This window comes from Pangasianodon hypophthalmus, chromosome 19 (assembly GCF_027358585.1).
Source record: "Pangasianodon hypophthalmus isolate fPanHyp1 chromosome 19, fPanHyp1.pri, whole genome shotgun sequence".
In the NCBI taxonomy this organism is placed as follows: Eukaryota; Metazoa; Chordata; class Actinopteri; order Siluriformes; family Pangasiidae; genus Pangasianodon; species Pangasianodon hypophthalmus.
Genome location: NC_069728.1, coordinates 3,229,040 through 3,252,678, shown reverse-complemented (window position 1 = coordinate 3,252,678; position 23,639 = coordinate 3,229,040). Strand labels below are relative to the sequence as shown.

At 38.6% G+C, this 23,639-nt stretch overlaps 1 protein-coding gene across 3 annotated transcripts; it reads left to right on the top strand.

The window, feature by feature from the left end:
- The first annotated feature begins 13,064 nt into the window (after positions 1–13,064).
- On the top strand, positions 13,065–23,403 carry prrx1b (paired related homeobox 1b). Of its 3 annotated transcripts, none has more exons than XM_034313467.2 (5): positions 13,065–14,136; positions 18,189–18,364; positions 20,139–20,320; positions 21,136–21,201; positions 21,427–23,403. In XM_034313467.2, exons 1-5 carry the CDS (start codon positions 13,887–13,889, stop codon positions 21,557–21,559), a joined length of 807 nt encoding a protein of 268 aa, XP_034169358.1. In that variant the 5' UTR covers positions 13,065–13,886; the 3' UTR covers positions 21,560–23,403. The 3 variants fall into 3 exon arrangements, with proteins under 3 accessions (XP_034169358.1, XP_034169357.1, XP_034169356.1); XM_034313466.2 differs by having other exon boundaries at positions 13,070–14,136; positions 21,136–21,197; XM_034313465.2 differs by lacking the exon at positions 21,136–21,201 and having other exon boundaries at positions 13,074–14,136.
- Positions 23,404–23,639: the final 236 nt, after the last annotated feature.

The window sequence follows — 23,639 nt, the reverse complement described above, 5'->3', positions numbered from 1 at the left end:
ACAGGACTCTGAGGCTATCATGGGCACAGACTCACTGATATTGGACATGCTGAAATGCTTTTCTGCTCACCACAGTTGTAAAGAGTGATTATATGAGTTACTTCCTGGTAGCTCGAACCAATCGTTCTGGTTCTTAGCTGACAGGAGTGAAACCTGATGTGGTCTTCTGTTGGTGTAGCTCATCCACCTCAAGGTTTGATATGTTGTGCATTCTTGGTTACTTTTCTGCTCATCACAGAGTGCTTCTTTGTGTTACTATAGACTTCCTTTCAGTTCAGACCAGTCTGCTCGTTCTCCTCTGAACTGTCTTATCAACAAGGCTTTTCCACCCACAGAACTGTCACTGTCTCACCTGATGTTTTTTTTTTTTTTTTTTGCACCATTCTGTGTAAACTCTAGAGACGGTTGTGTGTGAAAATCCCAGGAGATCAGCAGTTTCTGAAATACTCAAACCAGCCCATCTGGCACAAACAACCATTCCATGATCACACTTTTGCTTGATTCTGATGTTTGATGTGAACATTAACTGAAGCTCTTGACCTGTATCTGCATGATTGTATGCATTGTGCTGCTGCCACATGATTGACTGATTGGATAACTGCATAAATGAGCAGGTGTACAGGTGTTCCTATTAAAGTGCACAGTAAGTGTACATAAGACACATGTACATTGTATATACAACAGTACCCAGATTATCCATGGATGTACAATGTATATACAGATAATATACAGATATATATAAGGATAACCTAGAATATATACTGTGAATCATTCAATTATATAGAGAACATACAGAATTTCAGTATAAAATAGAATTAGCAAGATGATAACAGGCAGTGAAACATCAGTGTCCTAAAGGTTCAAAAAGGTAATGGTTGTGGTTTATCCAGCTCACTCCTAAAGACATGTGTAGCTCCAACATTGCACAGACGGAAGTAACCAGTCTAACTGAAATGAAGGCTGTTGAGATTTCTGCTTTGTACTTTAGTTTGCATTTCCTCAGACCAACAGTCTCCTTAACACTACACAGTATTTGCCACAGTCTCCTTTTTTTCATTATATAGAGTGAATGAGTAGGAATATGTGAAAGATGTAGTGTGAAAATAGTAGGTAAACATGTTTCCTAATTGTCTTGCCCTGCTAAAGTTTATCGTAAATCATTTAAACATTAAAAGGGAACATAGAACATGGATTATTCTAGGTCTCAAAAGAATGTAATTTGAATTTACATATGCGATTATGTACAAACGATGATGGCTGGATTATGAAAATCAGCAAAATAATCCTGCTGTGTCCATTTTGTAAAATTATTATTTTCCATCTTTGCCAGATGTTCAATAAGAGTCAACTCAATGATTTAAATGCCCACTGTAACCTCAGATTCATATTCTTGGCCTTAATGTTTGATGTGTTGTGCATTCTGAGATGCTTTTCTGCTCACCACAGTTTCAGAGTGGTTATTTGAGTTATTGTACACATCCTTTATAGTCAAATCAGTCTGGCCATTCTCTTCTGACCTCTCTCATCATGTAGGTGTGTCTACCTGCAGAATTGTACTGGAATCACTGGATGTTTTTTGTTTTCCACACTGTTCTATGTAATCTCTAGAGACTGTTGTGCATGATAATCCCAGTGGCTATAATTCTCAAACCAGATTACAGGCTGGAGTAGTTTACCCTCTGAGTGAGGTTACACTTTGCAATGCGAAGAGTAGCAAAGCCTTCCAGGCAACTTCCGGTCAGGACTTATAGCATATAGCAGGGTTTCTGAAAGGAGCTAGGCGCCCTCAATCTGCCATGCTCCCTCAGTCACACATGGGAACTCCCCCTTGTATTGGAGTCCCTTCATCTGGACCCATTTGCAGGTCTGGGGAACTGCATGCCTTGGCAATATGCTCACCTTGCATGCACTGATGACCGATTGGTTCTGGAGTGACCTTTTGACCAAACTCAGGTTTCATACCAAAGGTTATGTGTCTCATACCTTAGAACCTGGTGATTGACATCGCAATGCGCTACAAGAGTAAATCTGCAGAGTGTTCCCTACCTTGTCCAGGACATACAAGAGCCAAACAACAATTATTTGGTCATAGAATCAACTATTCATGTGCCACAATGTCTGTTTATGAGTTTTGGGCCACTGGTTGAGGGGTCATCACCACAGCCTGCAAACAGACTGGAAGCCTGTATGATCATAATGTGCCACTGCACAGGGTGTATTTCATCCTCACTGGCTCTACTGGGTGCAGCGATCATATCTGAACTCCCTTCAAATTAGACTGAGGGTCAGTTTGTTCCATGTGACCTGCTGGTATAAGTTATTCAAACGCCACTCCAGGGTAAAATACAATGTGGGGTTATGTGTGTGACCATGTTCTATAAACTCTGCAGGGTTCCCCAGCACTCTCCGGAATCTGAGCTGAGAAGATGTGAAAGGGAATGGTGTCCATTAATGATGGCATTTTATAATTTCATATGGTCACCATGTGACTTTGTGTTAAAGGTCTCAACATGTGTGCACAAGAAGGGATCTATCTGATAAAACCGAGTTCCTAGGACAGGCTTAACATATGTAACCTAATGTTTGTTGTTTATAAGCGAATCTGCTGCAGTCTTGTTTGCTTTTGCCTTTAAATGCATCATCTGAAATTTAAAGAGTGCTTAGAACTGTATATTTGGCAACTGTGTTATTGTTGATAGCCCCAGCCTGCAGCCCACCACAACGAGCCATGAAATGAGAAACACCTCTTCAATTCTGTTTGTGTAAGCAGACCCAAAGAAAAATTAATTCTTGTACTAACAGAAAGATCAAAGCTGAGACTAGGAGTTAGTGACTGCCAGCCACAGCTTAACTCCAGCTGCGCACATTGTAGACCAACATTGCAGTAGCGTACCACTCAGAAGCATACACCTCAGAAGCATATCCCTCAGAAACATACCCCTCAGAAGTGGTGGATTTTGCTAACTATATAGCATATTGCAATCTCTTTAGTACTGGTCTCTCCCACTTTAGTGATCATCCTGAAAGCTACAGGGCATGGAGGTCACAATCAGAGCCTTAGACTTCATCCCTAGCAAAGAGGTAAATTCAAATAGTTATCAATCATTGTTCAAATGGCTTGGCAAAGAACCATCTGTAAAGTGCCTCAGAGCAGTCCACATAGACCTCCTGAGAGATCTTTGGAAATGTCCATCGAAGTTCAAAGTTGAAGAGTGCAAGAGGCTAGACAACTTACGTAAAGTCTCCATTAATGTTTTAAGCCGAGAAAGCTTGGCGATCTCTTAATTGAGTTGGAGTCTGCAAAAGAAAATGGCTACATCCACGTAGGTGGCCTACTTAGACATTTCCCCTCAGCACTGGCCCCATAGTAGAGAAACTACCATGAGGTTCACTGGAGAAGTAGACTATTTAGGGATCAATGTTCAAAGAGGAATACAATGTATAATATGCCCCCTTTTGCGTTTTTACTCAGTTCATCTGCTATCAAGTGAAAATGAGAAATGACTCCACCTTCAATCTGGCAAGCAATAATGACTTTGAGAATCGTGCTGAGAATTTTCCACACAATCTCTCAAACATCAGGATGCATGTGTCAGTACACATGTCTTTGTCTGTACATCATAACACAAGTACCATAGCTCTTCAATATACACTATATGACCAAAAGTATGTGGACACTTGACCCTCACACACATATATGTGGGCATTTCCCAAACTGCTGTCACAAAGTTGGAAGCACAGAATTGTCTAGAATGTCTTTGTATGCTGTAGCATTAAGATTTCCCTTTACTGGAACTAAGAGGCCCAAGTCTGTTGACAGTAGCCAGAATGACGACGCCCCTGTGCACAAAGCAAGTTCCATGATGATATGGTTTGCCAAGGTTGATGTGGAAGAACTTAAGTGGCCTGTATAAAGCCCTGACCTCAACCCCACTGATCACTTTTGGGATGAATTGGAATGCTGACAGCGTACCAGTAGTGAAGTCAGTTCCTGACTTCACTACTGCTCTCGTAGCTGATTGAGCACAAATTCCCACAGCCACACTCCAAAATCTAGTGGAAAGCCTTCCCAGAAGAGTGGAGGTTATATAACAGCAAAAGGGGACTAAATCTGGAATGAGATGGTGAAAAAGCACATATGGATGTGATCAGGTGTTCATATACTTTTGGCCATATAATGTATGATCCAGCTAAACACTGTACCATTCACAACAAGCCTCATCGCCTGAGAACATGCCGTAGCTTTAGAGTAAAAACTACTGTAGTCAAGAAAGCATACATCAAAGAGAGAGGACTATGCTTCAGATGCTCTGTGTCCTCTTCCCATTGCTTTCAACTGCAAAGCCACACTGAAGTGCACTAAGTATAACAGCCATAGGTACAGTACAGCCTTGCATCCTGGCCCCCCACTGAAGGCATGCAAAGTCTATCCAAAAGAGCAACCCGAATGCACCATCAAGATGTATGCTATGCTGGATGACCAGAGCAACAGATTTTTGGGCAGGTTAGAATTATTTGATTTATCTAGCATCCATGGCAGTGAATATGTGGCGAGAACCTGTGTTGGAGTGATGGAAACTTCAGGCAAAAGAGCAGTTGGCTATCAGATCGAAAGCTTAAATGGTGAAGTCAGCCTAGCATTCCCAGTGCTGATTGAGTATAATGAAATACTAGATGAAATTCTAAACCCAGAAGAAGCTCCACACCATTCTCATAAGTGCATTGCACTGGAGATCCCAGCATTAGAACCTGGTGCCTACGTCCTTCTTCTTCTTCTGGGTAGGCTCATTCTTAGTGTTCATAAGGTGTTTCCATCACTCCAACACAGGTTCTCGGCACATATGAAATGAACATCTCTATTCCTCCAGCTCAAGGAATACAGAAGGACAGGCTTTTTTTTATTGTTACCACTGTGTAGTGAAAAGATATAATTGCTTTTTTTAGGAAACAGACTGATACACTAATATGCACTTACAGCATCAACATAAAGTGCAAACTTGCAAACGTATTATTTTTTCTTAAAGCAATATTAGCAAATGTGTTCAATGTGATGCGATGCTTTTCGGGAAACTTGGCCTACATCTAGACCCCGTTCTTGTACGTCACTGTAAAGTTGGGAAAAATGTAAATGGAATTGCAGAAACATTTTTTTTGACCAAGTAGGAGTGTGAAGACAAAAAAGTGCAACATCACATGGAAGGATTGCTTTTTCTTTTTCAGTGTTGCAGGAACATACCAGTTTAGGCACTGCAAATAAATGTTATTATGCTTTTCTGTGCATAGCAGTGTATAATGGCTTCCATGACTGAAATGCAAATGAACAAATACATATTTTGCAATTTAATTTGAGTTATGTTTTAAAATATACATACTCCTAACGGAAATTCAGTTGCAAATATTACATGTTTGAATTGAAATCTAATAATTAGCATTTGAATAAAATCTGTAAGATGCTGTCTAAAGAACTGTGCAGTTGCAAAATGCCAGAAGCCAGAAGCCATTTACTGGTTCTGTTTCTTTGTCCAGCTAAAATGATTCAGACTTTCGGTGCATGTATATTTATATTACCTGTGATATGAAGAAGATTATGACATCAGTTCAACATAAAAAGCTGCATCTCCCCATCAACTTGCATTGGATTGCAGGCAGTGCAGGATTCCTACATGGTTGAATAGTGACATAACAAGCACTAGAAATAAGTGGTGGCAAATGACGCATGTAGTCTCAGATCACACGTGTCTGGAAAACAAATTATATTAGTCTTAGGTTAAAGAAATAATTCACCCATGTTAACATTAGAGAGGTTAAAATATGTACCATGATTTCGATTTGTTAAACATTGCAGTGGCCCACAAAAACAGGTCATAATGTTCTCTTATTAGTATGATAGCCTGAAATACTTCCACCGTACCAAGCAACACAACATTACTTAATTATGCCAATAATAAATTTACATTATACAACAGCCAACAGTGTTCGAGATACGCTACACACCACTGCTGAATGTAGAGCAAGATGTGCACCCAGGGCCATGACATGTAGGTTGTTGAAAGAATTTCATTGGATGAACACAACACAAGTACAGGTTGAGTCATCAAAAAAAATTTATTGTTTTCCCTGCACTTTAAAATGTACATAAAAACATACTGGTTTTTAGAAGAGCATAAACTTAATATTTTTTTGAACAAATGAACACCAATATTTTACTCATTAAAAGTTTCTTTGTTTGTCCACATACAGGATTCTGGCATCTTTCAATCCGGTTAGTTCTGTGACATGAATAATGAATAATGTTCTCTCTCCACATCTTGGCTTTTAAAGGGACAGTCCATGCTGAATTGCATTAACTATGTTGATATTGAAATATCTGAGATGAGCTTATTGATTCTGCTGCTAATCTGTTGCTTGGTGCTGTATTTTTGCTATTCCTATGAAAAGCTGTTTTTATCCGCCATGAGGAATCGGTGGTGGACATTGCATCGTTACAATGGTGTTTAATAGGAGAAAAAACCTCAGTGACCTGTAAGGGATAATCTTCAGGTTCTGCTGTTAGCTACTAAAAACAAAAGAGCAAGCACTTTTCTCAGCAACATTTAGTGTCATATTAATGAGAAATACAATGTACTATAGTGTAGTGGAAACAGCAAACGTTGATCTTAAAGTTCCAGAGTAAAATACAGCTGAGTTATGGCAAAGACTCGACTCATGATGGTGCCGATGGTGGTATTAGCATGAGAGTTGGTACCTCATCTGTATGAGCAGAGTGTATAGATCAGGAGTAAATCACTCTATGAGCTTTAGAGAGCAAATTTCCACTGGTGTCACTATCACCAGGGAGTCGAGTGGCATTGGAGGTAATGTAGGAAACCGTTAGACAAAGTTAAAATAGACCAACACATTGATGAAAGAGGTTTAAAGTTAAAAAGTTCAATCAGAATTTCATTATAAATTAAATCTTACATGCCACTGAAGATCATATTAATTATAAACATTAATATGCATGTTGTTCAGGGTTTAGGTTTCTTATAATGCTCTCCATAACACTATATGTAGTAAGTAACCATGGTTTCTTATCCGCCTCGGTGGACGTTACTGAAAAACCCCACTTTGCTGTTTCATATGCATTACATTAATTAATGTACAGTTAATGTCTTTATTTTTATTTTCCTAAATTTTTATATGTTTATATTTATGCTCATGGTTATCATAGCATTACAGTTTCTTTATATTTATGCTTCTCATTTCATAACTTTCACTTTTCTCTTTTACTTTCTTATCTTACCTTACAATGTTTATCTGATTAATATTATTTTTATTTCTTGTATTTTACTGTAATTACTAAGCACCAGTACACTAAGACAAAGTCCTTGTACATGTAAAACCCATGGTACTTGGCAGTAAAGGTGATTCTGATTCTGGGTAAGTAATTAATAGGTATGTAATAAGTAAGTTTGTTGTGCTGTTTCCTATTCAGCCATAATCAGTAGGCCATATCATATTGACAAAAAAAGATTCAGGTTATCTTCTCTCAGCTCTTCCACCAGTGAGCAACTGAGAATCTAAAAGCATTAATAAACAGTCCTTACTCATGTTTTGCCTGAGCTGTCACAATAGTATCTGAAAGGACAGTAAAATATAACTTGTGTAGCAAACCAATAAATCATAAAGCACTATAGCTTAACCTACAAGACAAATAACAAAGGATATGCTGTATTACAGTAATCCAGAATTTAACAGTGTGGTGGAGACAGCGTTGTGTGGTAGCCCATTTCTGCCTCTTAAAAAATCATGTGTATTGTCTAATTAATATGAGATACTAAGTTATAATTATGATATACCAAGTCATAATTTCGAGCTACAAAATCATAATTTTGAGGTACTTAGTCATAATTGAGACATTAAGTCTTAATTATGAGATAACAAGATATAGATAACAAGATAAAGATGACACTATCTCATAATGATGACTTAGTATGTAAAAATTATGACTCAGTTTCTCATAATGATTTGCTATCTTGAAATTATGACTTGATATCTTCTAATTATAAGACAATACACAGAAATATTTTTTAAGAGGCTGTAAAGGGCTTCCAGAGTGTAGCAAGTTGTTCATAACATCTAAGATGTACAGGAATATATTTCCAGATGTTCAGCTCTTTTCCATATCTCTTGTTACGTGTTAAGGAGATAATGCTGATCAGACCTTTTGGAACACGACTCATTTCCTATCTGTATATATATTAGGCTATTTATTACAGTAATATCTTTCAGATACATTAAGTGCATTTCTTAAGCATAAATTTAATTATAGATGTTCATATTCTCTCTCTATGAATCTGTCCATTTTGGAAATCCTAACCTTAATGAGACTTATTCAGTTCAGTCTTGTATCTCTGGAGGCACTCATGACTCTGAGCCGCTGGGTGGACCTCACTGCTGACCTGTCAGTAATCCAGTAGAGACTGATCATACTTGATCATACTGAAAAGACTAATAAGTAAATGTATGGAGGAAACCGAATAAGGTGGTAGCTTGGGTATGGGTTGGGTATGGTATGACGTTTAATGGGTTACATTTTTTTTCTGCATCTCTCTTCTGTTTCCCTACATGAGAGAGAGAGAGAGAGAGAGAGAGAGATGGAGGTGGGTGAGAGAGAGAGAGGGAGAGAGAGGGAGAGGGAGGGAGAGGGAGGTGAGTGCGAGAGAGGGAGAGAGAGAGAGAGAGAGAGAGAGAAGGAGAGAGAGGGAGAGGGAGGGAGAGGGAGAGGGAGGGAGAGGGAGGTGGGTGAGAGAGAGAGAGAGAGAGAGAGAGAGAGAGAGAAGGAGAGAGAGGGAGAGGGAGGGAGAGGGAGGTGGGTGAGAGTGAGAGAGAGAGAGAGAGAGGGAGAGGGAGAGGGAGAGAGAGAGGGAGAGAGAGAGAGAGGGGGGGGTGAGAGAGGTGGAGAGAGTGAGAGAGAGAGAGAGAGAGAGAGAGAGAGAAGGAGAGAGAGGGAGAGGGAGGTGGGTGAGAGTGAGAGAGAGAGGGGGGGTGAGAGAGGTGGAGAGAGAGAGAGAGAGGGAGAGAGAGAGGGGGGGGGGGTGAGAGAGGTGGAGAGAGGGAGAGAGGGGGGGGGGGGGAGGGGGGTGAGAGAGGTGGAGAGAGAGAGGGAGAGGGAGGGAGAGAGAGAGGGAGGCGGCTCGGCAGCACTGCAGCTGATTTATGTAGCGCTGCTCGACCCAGGCAGGTTGAAAAAAGCCCCGTAACCCGAGAAGTCCGAAAAAATGTCTCGATCAACTTCTTCCAGCGGTCTCATGTGAAGCAGCTCTTGCATCCTGCAACCTGCTTTAATTCCGACCTTGACGGAAGGGTGAAGTTCTTAATGAGCATTAAGCAGCAGAGCATTAGAAGGAACTCTGTGGAAACCACAGCAGCGCTCACTCACTACACGAGCATTTTCCCAGTGCAGTCAGCTCGTGTGCTTCTGAAGACATTCACCATATGAATTATTTTCAGTTTTGCATTAATCTAATTTGAGCTGATCTATTTATTTTATACAAACATAACTGTTTCCTTAGATAGGTATATACGTATATAAACATATATATAGTACTTAAAGTGCTATATATTTATTTGGCTGTAGGAGCAAATAAATATAAATAAATGTGCATTTAATTGCCTACATATTCCAAATTTCTTTGTAACAAACATACCGACGGAAACGTGTATCCGCGCAGGGACTGTTCTGGGGTTTGTGTGCTGAACAGGAGCGCATTAATGACTGAGCGCAGGCTTCATGCTCGGATTTGGTTCCAGTTTGGGTGAATGTTCCTGGTTTGCTGCTCTGACCTGCACTGCTGATTAGAGCAACTCCGTGTTCTCCTGTCCGCCTGTATTTCCCTAATTACCATTAACAGGCTCTGTGTGCGTGTGTGTGTGTGTGTGTGTGTTGACTCTGAGCGTTCTGCTCTCTCTTGATTACAGCGACCAGGGAATTCACATCCAGCCCCTCAGTCGTGTCTCAGATTCTACAGCCGGAGTCACGCAGGCAGCTTTCTGACCTGATCCCGAGCAAACGGCAATTCAGTTCAGTCTCAGCTGCTTCTCCTCATATACACTTTATATCATAAACATATCCACCACCACCACCACCATCATCATCATCATCATCATCATTATCATTATTATTATTATTATTAGTAGTAGTAGTAGTAGTAGTATTGTGGTTGTTGTTGATGATAATAATAATAATAATAAGCAGAAGAAGAAGAACAAGCACCTTTGTAATACATTTTTACACAAAATGTACACACACACACACACACACACACATATATATATATATATCTGTGTGTGTGTGTGTGTGTATATATATATATATATATATATATATACATTTGTTTATGTGTACATTTGTTTTTGGTATTCTTAGATTCATATCTGTTGTTTAAATAAAAAATAATCCCTGTTATTACTTTTTATTTATTTATTTATTTATTTACTTTACAACAAATAGATTTGAGCCTGCTATGATCACTAACTTGGTGACTACTGACTGCTTGGTGGCTGGTTATAGGAGTTTAATTTGACCCTCGTGATTTTAGAGCGTTGACTGTGTATTCATGTTTGTGTTTGTGTTCATGTTTGTGTGTTTTTTGTTTTGCAGGTTTTAGCCTGTAAAGGCGCGCGCGCGCGGTGACCGGGCCTGCCGCACCGCGCGCGCGCGCTCCCGCCGCTAATTACCGCACCGTGATTAGACATTAGGCAACAGCAGTCTGTAGTGTATTAAATGAAAGCAACAGCTACAGTGTGAAAGTGTGTGAAATGGATCCACTGACGATGTCATGGCTTGTTTTTGCCAAACCCAGGAGGCTAGAATTAAGAAGAAGAAGAAGAAGAAGAAGAAGAGAGGAAAAGCTGTGAATTCTTCGCTGTTGTGTTGAGCAGAACAGAAATACTGCTGATCAGCGACCACTTTTTAATCGTCTTTCTGTCTGCAAGTGTTCTTTTAAACGAATTTATTTTCATGACTAACGGCGGTTTAACTAGCCTACTTAAACACTAGCTCATAATAACTAAACAAACAAACAAACAAACTAATGAATAAATAAATATCACTGACAGAAAAAGATATTATGATGGAATAATAATAATTATTATTATTATGTAATAATAATGTAGTCTATAAAAGGTCCTGACGCTTATTCCGTGTGTTTGTTTGTTTATTTCACGTGCATGGAAAAGCAGTAATGTGTTTGTTGGAAATCAGGAGGTTTTTCTGTCCCGCGCGCGCACCTGCGCCTTTCCGCAATAAAACCACGTCGTTAAACTGCTTTATTATTAAACCACTGATCTGATATCATTTCATTACATAACACCCCAAACGGTATGACTCTGAATTGTTCAGAGACTAACTGAATTACCAAGCATTCTGTGAGCTTTTGTTAAAAAAAAAAAAAATAAAATAAAAAAAACAAAGAAAACTTGTTATTTAATGAAGTAGGACGCGTTCATTGGTAGTGATGTCACCGACACGATTTAATGACGTTTACAATCCGGAAGCTTTGATGAAATGTTGTGGCCTGATATTTAAATTTTATTTCCTGTGATGCAAAAAAAACAAGAAGAAAAGAAAAGAAAAGTGCTGACCGGATAACTAACTCAGATTTCGTTTCAGAAAACGTGTTTATTATTATTATTATTATTATTATTATTATTATTGTTGTTGTTGTTGTTGTTGTTGTTATTTTTATTATTATTGTTACTATTACTATTATTATTATTATTATTATTATTGTTGTTGTTGTTGTTATTATTATTATTATTATTATTATTACTACTACTATAATTATTGTTATTATTATTGTTGTTGTTGTTATCATTATTATTATTATTATTATTATTATTACTATAATTATTTTTGTTGTTATTATTATTATTCTAGCGCTTTGGTTCAGATGAAATTTCCTGATCCAGTAGCCTGACGCTGTGTTAATGTCCACCATGCTGTCATTAGTTCCCATGCTGATATGGTGACGCAATAACTATAATAATATTAGAGGCTGCTTATTATAACCATCACCTTTTCTAAGACATAAAATTATATTTCTGTCACTGTGTCGGGAGCTTTGTGCGCATTATATATTAGACTAGATGTTATTCCTGAAAGGCAGTGGAGGGGAAAAGCAGGAGTGATTTAGAGTTTCTAGTGCGGATTGAGGATTGAGGCTTGAGGATTGAGGCTTGAGGGTTGAGCTGCGAGCCTGGCAGAGCTGATGGCAGCGGGTTAAAGCGGAGGCAGGAGGAGGAATGTGGAGGGAAAACTAATGATGAAAAAAAAAAAGTGCACTCTGTCCCACCGGCGGCTTAATTAAATACACGGAAAGAAGGAGAGCGGCACATCTGGTTTCAATCCCTCTGCCTTTGATGGCATCAAGTGTTCTTTCCCCCCTGGATCTGGGGCTTTGGAAAGCTGAAGTGATATCTGAGGCAATGAGAAGCCTATAGACGGCATCCATTAAAGCGCACTGCAGGCCTACCTGCCAAGAGGCGCACAGCCAGGTGCCCAAAACACACTGCTCAGTCTGCCTTAGTGACGGAAACAGATCCATCTCCATATCCAAGTAACTAAAATATTCATCACTTAGACAAAGAACAGAACAGATCTAGTCTACAGAAGGACTGACAGCCTCCAGACTGGGGATCAGTTTCAGAATACAAACAGCACCAGAGTCAGCAGAGCCTTGGAGCAGTTTGTAGATCCTGACAGGCTTCTGATATTTTGGTTAAGTTGGTCTTATACCTGTTATCACCTGTTTTACTGATAAACTGGGAATCCAGTGCGTCCTGGATTCAGCAGATTCCAGCCTTGTCTTTTAGATGATTTACACTCCGTGCTGGTGAAGCCGCAGTGAAACAGAGTCGAGGTGATTTCCCTCTAACACATGCTCCTGAAACTGCTCATTAGTCACATACTTCACTAATTTGGGAATCCCTCGCTCTAAGTAGCCTACATTATCGACACATGACTTCATAATCCCGCCCTCTGATAAAGTCTGTGATTTTATAGTCCCTGCTTCTTGTTTTCCTTTTATTCCCGTTATTTTCCGCGCGCGCTCTGGAGCGACTTCTGTTAACGCTGCTGTAATCGGTGGAGTGCAGGGGACAGGAGAGCAGACACCAGGGGTCTGTGCAACCTCAGACACGGCACAAAACCTTTTTTTGCCACGTAATTACGAGAGCCTATTAGGCCGATCTTCTCTCCCGGGGGCCTCTTTTTTTTTCTGCGCGCGGGCCTTTGCCGCTTGCTAACGTTTGAAGTGCCACGAGCTGCGTTCCCTTCTCATGAGTGCGTGTGTGTGTGCGTGTGTGTGCGTGTGTGTGTGTGGGTGGGTGTGTAGTGCCTGGACACGGAGCTTCGACGAGGCGCTAGTGTGTCCAGCCTCCTCGCGCTCACGGGCCAGCCCGCTTTTACGAGCGCGCGCATGTGTTTAGGCAGCGGCATTCCGGCAAACTGCGCTCAGTCTCAGGCACGCGCGCTGACAGCGACGTGGAGTGAAAGCTTTCGGGTTTTTCTCTCTGTCTCTCTCTCTGTCTCTCTCTCTCTCCCCCCATAAGGAAACTACCACGGAATCGGAGCAAAAGCGCTTCGTGGTGAAGTTGCATCTGTGCGCAAAGGCGGAGAGACGCGCCTCCAAACAGCGGAGGTTTGTGTTTTTTTCTCCCCACGGAATTGACACTTCCACTTACTCCGGATCCGTGACCAAATTCAATTTAAATTCAAGTACGACAAAAGAAAGACGTTTTGGAGACAGGTATTCCTACATATTCCGGTGGCCTATGCGAGGGACGGTTTTGCTCGTCCGCTGTTGTTGCTCCGTGCTTTGTTTCTGCGCTAGCCTGTTTGCGTCATGACTTCTAGCTATGCGCATGTAATGGACAGACGAGCCGTGGCGGTGCCCAGCAGACTGGAGAGCCCCATCACAGCCAACGTGGACAACCTGCAGGCCAAAAAGAACTTCTCGGTGAGCCACCTGTTGGATCTGGAAGAAGCAGGGGAAATGGTGGGCGCGCAGGCGGATGAGAGCGTGGCGGAGACGGGCAGGACCATGCTGGAGTCTCCGGGTCTGACCAGCGGCAGCGACACGGCGCAACCGGAGAGTAAGTGCAGCCTGGAGCGCGAGCGCACTCAGCAAACACGCAGTGTGCACTGATCGGAGATATATATATATATATATATATATATATATTATAAATATAAATAGCTATTTTAATACTAGACATTACTAGACAGCTTTACACATATCCAAATTATGATCCCCGCATCATGTGCAAGTCTGAATCGCAATGCGCTTTAGTGAACTTGGGAGCGAATTTTCTGTTGGTTTAAAGATATTTTACGGATAAATTTAACCTCTGGTTATAGATAGAGGTGTTGTTATGAAGCTCCACGCGAGTACCCCTCCTCTTTCCAGCGCGCGTTCACGGGACCGCTGCTCTTATGAACACTTAGCACAGCAGTTTCCCACATTAACACGTGCACAGATTAGATTACGCAAAGTGAACTGTGGAGTGTGGAGTGTGTTTTTTACACTGATGCTGCCCACGACCCGAGCACGAGTGTTTCTCTTAACTAGCATTTCATTTTAAATGATGCTTTCACATTTCCTTCAATGTGTGTATATATATATATATATATATATATATATATATATATATATATATATATATACAATGTAATATATAGTTAAGGTCCTTCCTTCTTTCTGGAACTAAATCTTGTTTAATTGAAACTTTCACAATTCAGATTTGGATACATCACAAACCTAAACATTTATAACACCCGATAATAGCTAAATTACTGTCCATAATGCGGGCGCGCGCTGCACATACAGCACTTCATTTCAGTTTAATTTGCAGTAAACAAATTAATAAACAAATCTATTATATATATAATGACTCATCAGGATCATAATCATAAAAGTGCGATATATATATATAATTTTATTTATTTGTTTGTTTGTTTGTTTGTTTGTTCATTTATTTGTGCCAAGGATTTCAGGCCCAGTCCAGTTAAATCCACTCCGCACAGAAGTGATAATAAAGTGATAATGTAAAGAAAAAAATATATCGTTTAAATAAAAAAATAGTCTTATATATTATATTATATATTATATATACTCCTTTTTCGCTGTAATATCCCCGAAAGTCTTTAATAGCCTGATATATATTTTTTCTTTTTCTAGCAAATTTTATTTTTCCTCCTGGTTTAAATTTCATTTCATTCATTTTTTCACGCTTTGTTTCTGAGCATTAAAAGTGTGCTCTAGTTTAAAAGACTATTTGACCATTTTATCAATTACCGTAATGTCGCTAAAATTGCAGAAGCCTTATTGTTTATCATGTGGGCTTGTTTTCATCGAGATAAACATATATATGCTCTTTACTGAGACCATGTTTGCAATAGCGAAGAAGCTAAATTTATATCATGGGACTGACAAGCCACATACTGACTTTATACTGATATCAGTCCCTTAGAAAAGAAAAGAAAGAATATATATATATATATATATATATATATATATATATATATATATATATATAGAGAGAGAGAGAGAGAGAGAGAGAGAGAGAGAGAGAGAGATACATACATACATATATAGTGTTTAAAAGTTACATCATTTCTGTAGCTTATATATCCGACCCGCACCACTGTGTGTGTGTGTGTGTGTGTGTGTGTGTGTGTGTGTTTTACATGGAAACTCCGTTAAAGCGAATTTCCAATAAAGTGCGGAAGTTTAACGAGTTCTTGAATACACTAATGATTCCCACAAACATGCTGAGCTAATTATGCTACAGCCTCCGCCGCCATGTCTGTGCAATTAGCCCTACTTCATGTAGGGAAATTAAATACATAAAAGACCTAAATAATAATAAAAAAACCATCTGAAATACTACTTGATTAGGGTATGTACAGTTGAAATAGTGTGTGTATAGTGTTTTGAATGAATTACCGCAATGATTTTTGTGTTAAACTCGGTTTATGGTAATCTCCTGGACAGGTACAGGTGCGGGCTTCACTGACCAAAGAACAGCCAATCAGATACAGCGATTATTAGTGTGGTGACCAATCAGGAAGAAGGATATTCCCGCATGCCGTTAATGAGTGTAGCTAATCATGGCGTGTTTTACTGCATAATCTTTGCTGATGTTTTTCCCCCCTGGTCTTATGAGCAACAGCAGGACACAGGCCTGTAACTTAGTAACTAATTACTGTCTGAAATGTTTAAAAATGATTTGAAAATGAGTGTTACAAAATATGAGAATTTTTATAGGTGTGAGTGTAAATGCTTATAGTTTACTGTAAATAATGCTGGGTCTCAATTTATTAAAAATAATAACAATAATTAAAAAAAATAATGATAATAATAATTTAAGTCCCCTTTCCAAAGTAGAATATTAACCAAATATACACAAAAAAATTTTAAAGGATCGACTAGGAATAATTGGGCGTTCTTGTGTAAATTAGGAATCTCTGGGTTGATGTTTTGCAGTAACTGAAGATACTGAAGGTACGTCTAAGAGGTTTCACTCGTGTCACGGCCCAAAGAGCCACTACGAGATCTTCCAGGATTCTATTTATTTTGCTGTTATTTTAAAGTGTAGGTGTAACATATGCTACAAAAAAATACCATGTAAATTTACAGTAACTGGCTGGCAGCAGAATTGCCAGTTATTTACTACAATTAATATTTTTAATAACATTCTTATTGTAATGCTTCATTACGGCATGTGGTATTTTTTTTAAATAAAGTGCAAACCTATAATTTTACAGGGATATATTGGTAACATTATTTTTAAAAGCATCTCTTTAATTTTACAGTTATATTGTTGTTGTATCTTCAGTACTGTGCATAAGTCTTTGTGCAAAAGCACCCTATTTTTTTTTAGTACAAACTTTGTTATGGATTTTTATTTTGTGATTTCTACATTATTGATTCAGTACAAAAACATTTTAGATTCCAAACATTAGGTTTCCAGCACAAAATTTAATTAAATTGAATTACAGAAAAATGTTTGTATGCCAGTAAAGAAAGCAGCCGATTACATAATGGACACTTTACAGATAAAAACATAATGAAGGCTGCTGGATTTTGCTGCAGAAATAAGAAGCGAGTCAACAGTCAAAGTCTCCAGAAGAACTGTGGCTGCTTCTGCAAGATGCTCAGTAACACTTACAGCTCATTTCCTTATAAAACTGCACACACTGCACCTGAGATACTGTTTTATTTTATTTAAAGTGAAGGATCGTCACACCAGATATTGTCTTTGTTTTATTTATTACTCATTGTCTATTACTCTTTATAGTATTTCTTTTTAATGTAGAAACATTTAGTTTCATTAGTTTTGAAGGCATCTTTGCTCTACAGCATTTCTTTGAATGTGCCTAAGACTTTTACACAGTACTGTATTTTATTGCCAAATAGACATCTTAAATAAATCTGAAAGAGTTCAAAAGACTAACAAAATAATCTTGTAAAAATGAGTTTATTAAAGCAATAATTTCAGTTCAATTCACAAACAAATCATATGAAATTCCATAATAGGAACTTGAACAATAAGATCAACTGTGACAGTGTAATCGGTATATTATAACCAAAAAAAAAAAAAAAAAGCTACATGGGATTTCATTTTAAAATAGCAAGCTAGCTAGCAAATATTTGTTATATAGCTAGGCTAGCATTACCTGGCATTGCCTAGCTTTAACTCTGATTTATGCTTGTTGTACTATTGCTAAAGCCATGCTTTTTACAAAAAAAAAAAAAAAAAAAAAGGACATTTGAAAACTTAGTCAGATATAGTTTCTTCAGGGAAACGATTCTGCTGACTAGTTAATGATACTGTATGTTTTACTGTATTATTACATTGTAATAATTGTCACAGCAGTGTTATATTATCTATACAGTAAGGTGCTTTGATACAGTATAATCAGATGGTATTGTGAATATTTTCCCAGAATGCCACATGGGCTGCCGTTTCATACTGTAAAACACTTTTGGAGTATCGTAGTGGTTTGAACACAGTATTTTAATGACAGAAATGATTTAAAGTGTAGCTAATGCATCACACCCCATACATTTGATAGGAAGTACAAAAAGGCTGTGATTTGAAACTTCTGAACTTATGCGAGATGTTTGTGATGGTATGGACAGATGAACAGTTGAATTCAGAGGAGAAGAAGAAGCGTAAGCAGAGGCGGAACAGAACCACGTTCAACAGCAGCCAACTGCAGGCGCTGGAGCGAGTGTTCGAGAGGACGCACTACCCTGACGCCTTTGTGCGAGAGGATCTGGCCCGTAGGGTCAATCTCACCGAGGCCCGAGTGCAGGTATGTTCAAATTCCACATACATCAAGCTTCTCAAATTAGCCTGGCCTTTGATCAGCTCAGTTTTACACATTTGATTAAGTTACTATGTTCCCTTCATATTAAAGACCTCGGAATACAGCACTCAGCCAGGAACGGAGATCATAGTCATTTTATATAATGGTGTATACATCAGGAGATATTGTTTATAGTGAGTTAAATTCATTACTGTGTCAACTGCCCATAGTGTATATATATATATATATATATATACACAATATATATGTATACACACACACATACATACATATACATGCATATATATATACATACATACATATATATATATATATATATATATATATATATATATATATATATATATATATATACTAGCTACCAAATATGAGAACCAAATATGAACATCTGTCCAAAAAAATTAATATATTGAGTCCAGAACAGGTTAAATTTGGGAAATAATAAGATTGTATAATATGGATTAACATGTGTATGAAGAAGTCACATCAGTGTTTGGTTTGTGTGATATTTTGTGTACCAGCCACATTGGCGTATAAAAAAAGCCCCAATCAGAGATTTACATGGAAGAGAGCAGACCGAAAGCACATGCTCCAGGCCAGAGACGGTCTCCACATGTTATAATGAGAGGGATTTTTTTTTTTTTTTTTTGCTAAAAGATGGGGATTGTGCCCATTTATAGATCAAGAGGGAGAGAGAGGAAAAGAAAGAAAAAAGCGAGAGAAAACACATCTGCAATTAATGTGTCCCAGAGAGGGTGAGCGATTCCGAGAGGCTTTGATAAAAGCGACTTTGAGCTCATTCCTGAAGCACTGCGTAACCGGACACTGCGCCTCCACCAGACCTTGGCTTGGGAAGCGAGTCTTGTTCTGTGTCTCCACCACTGTTTAGAACAAAAAGAGTGGCACTCCACTATGCCTAGCTCTATCATTTCATCCTTGTACAGGGCTTGTGAGAGCTTATCGCACCATAGGTCTCATATGTTTTGCATGTTTGTCTGTCTATTTTTAATGTACGCGCGCGTTATGATATTTCTAGTGCGATAAGATGCTCCATATTGCTCCGTTATAGTCTTTCACTCTTCTATGGTGGACAAGAAAGCACAAGAGCATCATCGGCAAACTACACTTTGAGCTTCAAAATCTGTTTTCAAGCTGACAGCATGACATGTGATGAGAAAATTCTGGAGATTTTTTCACACTTAGCAACAATTCCACAGTGATTTCTATTTGTTTTAGCAGTGTGTCTTGCTGAAAAATGTAGTTACACAATAATCTCCATGCTGCATTTCTTTTCACATGGAAAGCACATTGGACACATAAATGATTTAGTGCATCATATTTCACTTAAATGAAACACTTCATTTTATTTATCTCTGCATGAGTTTAAGGCCTTTAAATTATTATTATTATTATTATTATTATTATTATTATTATTATTATTATTTTAGTTTTGTGGTAAAAAGTTGAAAGGAGTATCAAGCAGGTTGTGCATCATACATAGGCTTATCATTTATCATTTTGCTTTACCAAATTCAGCTCTTCAATTAATCATTTTTCATAACACACAAAAACCTGAGTTCTCTATTTCAGTAGCTTTTTTTTTTTAGTTGGGGTATAATTTAACCTGAAACAAAACAGATAATAATGCACCTTATATTAAATATATATATATTATAGACTGTTTGATCATGCCATCTGTGTAACCTCTGGGCTTTCATAATTGCATTGAGAATAATAATTTCCACTCCTCGTCCCACAGGTGTGGTTTCAGAACCGACGAGCGAAGTTCCGCCGTAACGAGCGAGCCATGTTGGCCAGTAAGAATGCCTCGCTCCTCAAATCCTACTCAGGAGATGTAACAGCAGTGGAGCAGCCCATTGTGCCTCGTCCCGCCCCACGTCCCAATGACTACCTATCCTGGGGCAGCGCCACCCCTTACAGGTAACCCCAGTAACCTTACCGTGTCGTTTGTGCCACTCTCATGCCCCGCTCAATCCCAGCATGCCCTCCAGCTATCTGCTTTGTTTTCCTTTCATTTCCTCTCGGCACATGACCTCTGCTGTATCTGCGTTACTAGCCCAGTCTCAGGCACTGTTCTGTTTATTTCCACCAGCTTGACGTTCTGGCTATTTGCCTTTTTTCCTAATGCAAAAGAATTCGGCCTTTGTTGCTACTGAAATGAACGAAATAACTAAAAAGGCAATTTGCAAAGAAAATAAAGTGCTATGATGAAAAGATTTCCTAGTCAAACTGATCAAATAAAGCAGCACAGACTGTCGTACATTCTCAAGCAGTTCTGCATAGTAGTCTCTCTCAGTAGGGAAGGGGTGGACCTCAGGAACTCAACCCCTCGCCGTTAGGTGATAATCTGAAAACAAACCGTGTTAAATCCACCTCTGTGCCCTGTGACCTCTGGGTTATAAGATACATGCTAACAAAGTGAGGAGGAAAGCTTCACTGGGCAGGATTTTCTGTGACTCTGGTTACGATGGTTATGGTCTACAGTGATGTCTGTTCTTTTGAGCTGTACAGAACAGCTGACCAGGCCACTCGGGCCAAACGCTCAAATTCTGACTGTGCAAATGTGTTTCTTAACCACTTTCTGGCATATTTATGCTCACAACTAGAAACGAGGCCAGTAAAACAAGCTAATGTAGATTTGGGGTTGTCTTTTTGCCTAATGCACTGATGTGCACAATTATTACATGTTAATAAAGTACATATAAAGCCTTAATAACTATTTATATATTCTTAAGCTGGTTTCCGAGTTCGGAGGGAGGGCCAGTGCGAGTGCCACAGAAAATGCTGCCCACAGAAAGCAAGTACTTTTTTTAAATTTTACTCTATGTGATTTTTTAAATCTTAGATATGTAGCAACAATCAGAGAGCCTCTTTGGTGTTTGAACCAAAAATAACATATTGTATATAGTGTATATAATATCTGAGATGTCTGAATGTTTATAGATTGTTTATAGATGTTTATAGATTTTTTTTAAAATCTGTCATTGTGTATTCATTCTTGCTTTTGTTTATTTCCTGTTCATCAGCACAATGGCAACCTACCCACCCACTTGTGCCAACACCACTTCCACCCAGGGAATGAACATGGCCAACAGCATTGCTAACCTAAGACTAAAAGCCAAGGAGTACAGCCTCAACCAGGTCCCCACTGTTAACTGAGACGAGGGGGTGAGAGAGTAAAGAAGGGAGGATGGAAATGGAGAAGAGGAAGCCTCGTAGGAGTTGGATGACTTAGAAAGCCTTAAAGAATGGGACAAATTGGTCTGAGATTCCTCTTTCTTCAAAACTCCATTGGGAATGGAACAATCCTACCCTCCTTCTGGAATTATGGTTCTTCCTCCCCCCCTCCAACGCTGGCTTTTTTTTTTTTGTTACCATCTTCATCACTGCTGATGAATGTAGATACTTTTCTGAGGAAATGAAACTCTTCATATATCTGGACTAATGTGGAGACTGCAAGGCAGACGTAGTGTCTGGATGATTTAACCCCCTTTTTTCATTTTTTATGGCTTTAAATTAGAGTCAACTGAATGAAGTGTGTTCTTCAAAGAAGCCAGTGGATGATTGTAGTTTGCTTAAGTTTGAATTTACACAAGACCTGGATGAAAAGGTTCATTTGCTGGAAACCCATCGAAAAAAAACTTGGATTCTCCAGCTCTGTTAGATGTGCATGACCAATCCACCTGAACTCTAAAAAGCTGAAGGAACATCTCCATACCGAACAGCTAACCTTGTTGTGTTCAACGAGGAAGGTCATGTCTTAAATACATTTCATTCTATATAACCTACTGTACCACTGACACGTAAGATGTTGGTTCATGGTGATACATGTAACTTCTCATACTAACACAAATGTAATTAGTTTTTCAAGGACAACTTATACTTCCTGTTTTTTTTTTTTTAATCTGTATGCCATTTCATAATTGCAAAGCATATGGGAATAAAGAGACTTGCATTTCAAGCAGTAATCACGCATATTAAAATTGGTTCTAAAGGACAGATCACCTAATGTGTTCCTAACAGCTCTGTTGCAGGCAGCAGAGAAAACGGCATCATGACCAAAAAAAAAAAAAAAAAAAAAAAAAAAAAAAACATTTTCCCCCTTTTTAACTAATATGCTAAGAATAAATTTCTCAAACTCATTTTTCCCATCATGATTCCCATAATTTCCTGATTAATTACAGTGGTGTGAATCAGGGTGCTGTGACTTTAAACAGGGTTGGTGTTGTGTACATCTCTGTGGAACTGTGTGTGAGAGAATGATTTATTTAGAAAGTGTAGTAAATGCTTGTTTTATTCATCTCAGATCTGATTTTTTCTCCCAAAACAGACTTCTCTTCTCGTCTCTGTTTCTAAATGTGACACATATTTTCAAAAAGTAAAACACGCTTTTAAACAGTGCACTCACGCTGATTTTCAGATCTTTTGAATATACTGATATTTTCTGAAAAATGTCCAGTTCCAGTGTGAGAAAGTAATAACTGATTTAAAATCTTTTCTTTCCTAGCTTTTTTTCTATGCTTTTAATCATTGATTATTATTAATTAAGTGATTCGAATAAAAAAAAAAAGATTCCTGAATTGCTTTTTACTTTTAACATATAAATTACTTTCTAATTTCTTTATTTTTGGCCGGCCCCACATTTCTCAAAACAAACATAATGTTGTTTTAATATAACTGAAGTACTTTTATGGGAGCTTCTTGATGAACTTACGATTCGGGGTTTATTTGGAACAGGCCAAGATTTTGAGATTCTTTTTTTGTTTGTTTGTTTTTTGATGTTACACATCATGTAGCTTCAACTTTTCTACCCTATCTTTTTTCCCACGGGGGCATGTAGTCTGAGGACCAGTGTACTTATTATAGTTTGATATTACTCCATACTGGTACACACGTACTACTGTCCATAAATGTCCTTATCGTGCTATCCTGCCCTTCACGAAAAAAAAAGACTATAGGTATATAGAATAAAGATGGCAGTAATCATCCCTGCATCAAGGCAATGACTATTCCCTCTCCTTGTACACCTATTAGATGCATCAATGTTGAACTTTTTAAAAGCTATTCTATAAAAGACAATAGGATCATGGTTTGTTAACTCAGATTCAGTAATGTATGTTGTGTATCATGCACTCTGAACTCTTGCGTGTTTCTTGCACCAGGCCAGGGTGTGTATGTCTCACCTTTCAGGCAGCCTTGGCCTTGTTGACCTGAAGTGCTTCCAGATGTGCGTAGGCAG